This window comes from Habropoda laboriosa, unplaced genomic scaffold (genome assembly GCF_001263275.1).
Source record: "Habropoda laboriosa isolate 0110345459 unplaced genomic scaffold, ASM126327v1 scaffold175, whole genome shotgun sequence".
Classification (NCBI taxonomy): Eukaryota; Metazoa; Arthropoda; class Insecta; order Hymenoptera; family Apidae; genus Habropoda; species Habropoda laboriosa.
Genome location: NW_017100347.1, coordinates 1,100,610 through 1,105,617, shown reverse-complemented (window position 1 = coordinate 1,105,617; position 5,008 = coordinate 1,100,610). Strand labels below are relative to the sequence as shown.

Below are 5,008 nucleotides of genomic sequence, written 5' to 3'. Positions count from 1 at the left end.
GAAGAGATTCGTATTAAATCAGCGAGATAATATCATCAGCATTTTTATATACTTTTATATTTGAGCCATTCAGAAGCCAAAGTGACTAAAACCATGAAATTAGATTTATTAAATTTTTTTCATTTATGAAGAATTAAGCACTAAGCATGTGCTTCGTTACTGAAATTAGAAGAATATCGAAAAGTGGAGTTAACCATTTTTCCTTCTGAGTGGCTCATTTTCTGAACGAGAAATTATGATTAAAATTAAATTAATTGCAATTTGCTATTTAAAAGATGCATTTTTCAGCTTTGATCTAAATTCTTTTCTGTTTAGGTCTGAACAGTTTTTCATGTTTTAATACACATGTACAGTCAGAATTTTTTCCATCTGAATATTGTAATATGTTGGCAGATTTTCAAATTATTCTGTAATAAATTTCTAGCTTGTAAAATAATTAATAAAAGACGTAGGTAACAATAGCATGATTTTCATGAAACAGTATATGCAAATTTTTTTGAAAAACGAAATTACGACAATTAGTGTAAATAGCCTTTTTTTGCCATAAGAAACCGTAGTTGTAAGAGTAACATTTTTTAAATTATAACGAACAAGGTGTGATTCTCGAAGAAAAAGTAAATCGGAAGTTTGGAAGAAAATTTTTATCGATAAAGCTTCGTTTTCGAGAAAAATCATTGCGAAAATTTGTGGGTATGGTGAAATTCAATTTTGGAGTTCGATTGAAAATCAATATTGCCTTCTGAAGATTGCAGAACTTCGAAGACTTAAAGGAGAAGATTGTTTTAGCATTCGAATCGTTAGAAACACGAAATTCTCTGTGAAGTGTACGATAGTGAAATTTTTGGGACCGAGTTACGTGTAAAACAATATGGAGGGAATTTTGAATAATATTTGCATCGGTAAATATTCCTGAAAACTCAATATCTACTTTAATCCTTTCTCTAAATATGCTGTACTAATTTTAAGTTAAGTATTAAATTTCTTGCGTGGCGAACAAACTTTTACGGTTGTTTTTTGGGAAACGAAACACACTATGCGTGTGTTTAGTCGAAGTTCGGTTTAATTTTCATTAGAGATTTTTAATGGGCTTAATAAAATTACAGGAACGACTAATTTAAGGAAATTTAAGGTAACTTTTTATTTCCTACGCAAAAATATTGCTTTTAAAGTATTCACGTTGATCGAGGATTATAAAAATTCGAAAACACTTTTTTCGAAGTGAAGAATGCAGCTTTTTTATTTTGGATATCAATGGATATGTTGGATTAAATTTTTATTTCGCGTCTCTCGAGAATAGAGTGAAAATAAATTGTTGCCTGAATTGATTTATTTGAAACATGAAATGCAATACTTCGTTTTAAATATTACTATATTACACATTGTTTGTGAATTAGAACGTTACGTAATGTAACACAATTCTAACGAAGAATTTGAGTGATTGATAAATTAAGTATTTATTAAACAATTGAAATTTTAAGTAATTATTCGAATTAGTATTAATAGAAAATTAACCGAATATTAAAATTTCTAATTCAATCATAAAACTTGACAAAGATAATTTAAAATATCGACACCTTAATACGCACACGCACATAAAAACTCGAAGGTTGAGCTTAGAACTGAAACGTCTTCGTCAATTAGCGTTTCAAAGTGCACAGTCAAAAAGAAACGATAACAAACGAATTATCCGGGCGAGAATACGAGAAAATAGAATGTTAATCGGAATTAGCGCTAATTCTATCTGAAATATCTCGCAAGGCTGTAGAGGTTATGTCGCACCGATTTTTCCCAAGAAGAACCGAGTGAAGAGAGAAGAGAATAGAGAGGATACGGGAGAAGAGAAGAGAGGAGAAAGAAGGGAAGAGAAGGTAATAAAAAAAAAGAAGCGAGAAGAAAGGAGAAGAGATAAGAAGGAAGAGAGGAGAAGAGTTACGTGAGAAGACGAGAAGAGATGTGAGAAGGAAAGAAACGGTAGAAGGGATGAAAACAGAAGAGAAGAGGCGAAAGAGTATAGAGAAGAAAGAAGACGGAAGAGGGAAGAAGGAAGAGAGCGAAGGGAGAGAAGAGAAGAGATGAGAAGAGAATATCGTCTGTTGGTCCAGTGGTCGGTTGGTTTCCGGTAGCACGGTGTGGCTGCTGGATCCTCGATCCAGTGTGGCGGAACGCGAGTAGTGGGGTCGTCGCGAGTAGTGGCGTAGCCGGATTGGCCGAAGAGGAATTGGTTGGATGAGAGGATGCGAGCCGACGGTCAAAGCGAAAAGAGAGGGAGACTCGGCTGAGCCGGAGAAGGGCTGGGGTGGGGAGGACTGCGAACCAGAGAGGGACTCGGAACAGTTCGGATGCACACCGTGCAAGGACAGTGATTCAGTTAGCGGCGAGCCGCCGTGGGTGGAGGATTATTGTTGTTGGTTTATCGTTCCGGTTATAAGCAGCGTGTCGTTCCCGCATCGCGTCCTATCTAACAGATATTATTCGGTTAAAACGCACACTCGTCACGTGTACACGCGCTCTCCGCTACCTCGTTAAATTATTATTCGACTCGTCTAGGCATGAAACTGTCACACTCGTTCTTCCTGAAAATCGAATACACCTGAGGTATCTCGTTCGATGTGTGATATATATCGAAGCCTGATCAATTCCTAAAGGTTGTATCGTCGACACCGTGTATGAAAATTTGTCTCTCGCGTCGGAAGAACAGCGACACCGTGTGTTTCCAACGAAATTTCAAATTTCAAACTAACCTCTTAGAGGGAAGAACGCGTGGTTCACGCCGGAATCTATACAGTTTCACAACGACTCAACCTCGATATAATGCGAATCCGAGGAAAAGTCGAAGGGGGAGAGTCGCGGTTGGTATCGATATTCTGAAAGGTTAAGTCGATCAAGTTCGACACGATGAACAGGAGAGAAGAAGCGTAGGATCGGCGTTTGAAACTCGCTAGGATCGGGCAAGCAAGAAGGATTGTGTCGAAGATCACCGAGAGAGATCACTACCCTCGTCGTTCTTCCGTTACCAGAGAAGAATAGAGCGAGGAAATAATTCTCGAAGGAAACAAGGACAGTTTGTGCGTAGGTGAAACAGTAAGAGTCTCCAGGGCAGGAGGAGGGGAAAGGAGGCGAGAGCCAAGAGAAACAAAAGGGAAAGGAGGGCGAGAAAGGAGGAAGAAGATAGAAAGAACGAAGGAGAGAGAGACATAGAGAGAGAGAGAGAGAAAAAGATCGGTACTCGCGCGCGCGAACACCGCCGGCAAACATGAAAAAGAATCGAGCAGCAGCGGCGCGGATACTCGGAATCCTCTCCGGAATTGTTCTATTTGGTTACGGAAGCGCATTGGCTGGCAGTGAAATTTACGCGAAGACATTTCCAAGCCAGCAACATCCATCGGATCCGTGTTACGACGAGGACAGACCGCGACGATGTATACCAAATTTCGTGAACGCCGCGTTCGGTGCAGCAGTGGAAGCTTCGTCGACCTGCGGAAGCGGCGGACCCACGAGATACTGCGACGTGATCGAGCAACCGGGTGGTAGCACGGGTATAGGTCAGTGCCATATCTGCGACGACAGTACACCGCGACGTCGATTCCCCGCGAGCTACCTAACGGACGTGAGCAACCCCAACAACGTGACCTGTTGGCGTAGCGAACCGCTCGTCACGTCTCAGAGTTTCTCTGCGCCGCCAGACAACGTGACCTTGACCCTCTCTCTAGGAAAGAAATACGAACTGACCTACGTTAGCCTGCAATTCTGTCCAAAGGCAGCGAAGCCAGACTCTATCGCTATTTACAAGTCAATGGACTACGGTAAGACGTGGCAACCTTTCCAGTTTTATTCGTCCCAGTGTCGTCGTGTCTACGGTAGACCGAATCGTGCAACTATCACCAAAGCGAACGAGCAAGAAGCGAGATGTACCGACAGCCATCGATACACCGGCGGTAACGGTCTCGCGCCTGTTGGCAGAATCGCATTCAGCACCCTCGAAGGTCGCCCGTCGGCCTCCGACTTCGACAATTCACCGGTTCTTCAAGATTGGGTTACCGCCACCGACGTTCGTGTTGTTTTCAATCGACTTCACATGCCGCAGCAACCATCTCAGGAACAAGTCTCGCAGTTAGGTGGTACCGGTGATGATCGTGATCACGGTCTTGGCCTCGAGGAATTGGCGAAACGTGAACGAGAACGAGAGGAGAGATTGAAGAGTCAGAAAGGTCCGCTTCTTCGCGGTGGTTCGATAGATCCTCTCGCCACGGCTTTACCATCGGTTCACCAAGTGATCGCGCCGCAAGAGATGCAATCGAACGACGCGGTGGACGGTGGCGGCGAGAGTAGCTTCGCCACGATCACCCTCTCGACGACGACCAGCAGCAGCGGCAGCAGCAGCCTAGCGAACAATCCCGGCACGAGCACGCTCGCTCATCACTATGCCGTCTCGGACTTCGCCGTCGGCGGCAGGTGTAAGTGCAACGGCCACGCAGCAAGGTGCATCCAAGGCAAGGACGGCGAGGTCGCCTGCGAATGCAGGCACAACACCGCCGGCAGGGATTGCGAGAGGTGTCGGCCGTTCCATTTCGATCGACCCTGGGCACGAGCCACAGCCAGAGATGCCAACGAATGCAAAGGTTAGTCTCTTAGAAGCTTCTTTCTCGGATTTCCTCCTTTGTACCACTCTCTGTTTGTTTCGTTGCTCGAACTAATTCCAGCGTGAGTGAGAGCGAGAGCGTTGAGTGTGTGTGTGTGTGTGTGTTGTTGGGCCTGCTAGGAATCGAATTTCAACCTCCTTCGATTTATACACTCTCGGAATTCACTGTTTTCTGGTACACTTCGGAGATGTTTCTTGCGCTTATTCATTTTACTTCTTCTGATTTATACCATTTCCATGTACACACGATCCGCGTGTCTGCTTAACGTTTCCATGCCTCGTGAAGGTTAACATTGACCACCGATTTCTTGGAAATAATGGTTAAGGCTTCGAGTATCAGGAAATTAGAACGTTGTTTTTACTTTGGTT

The 5,008-nt window shown here is 43.5% G+C and overlaps 1 protein-coding gene across 1 annotated transcript; it reads left to right on the top strand.

The window, feature by feature from the left end:
• The first annotated feature begins 3,253 nt into the window (after positions 1–3,253).
• Positions 3,254–4,624, top strand: LOC108574548 (netrin-1-like). The gene has a single exon (XM_017937156.1). The coding sequence runs from the start codon at positions 3,254–3,256 to the stop codon at positions 4,622–4,624; it is 1,371 nt and encodes a 456-aa protein (XP_017792645.1).
• Positions 4,625–5,008: the final 384 nt, after the last annotated feature.

Bases quoted from the DNA above. Each gene is read 5' to 3' on its own strand.
- LOC108574548 (XM_017937156.1), top strand. From the start codon at position 3,254: ATGAAAAAGAATCGAGCAGCAGCGGCGCGGATACTCGGAATCCTCTCC.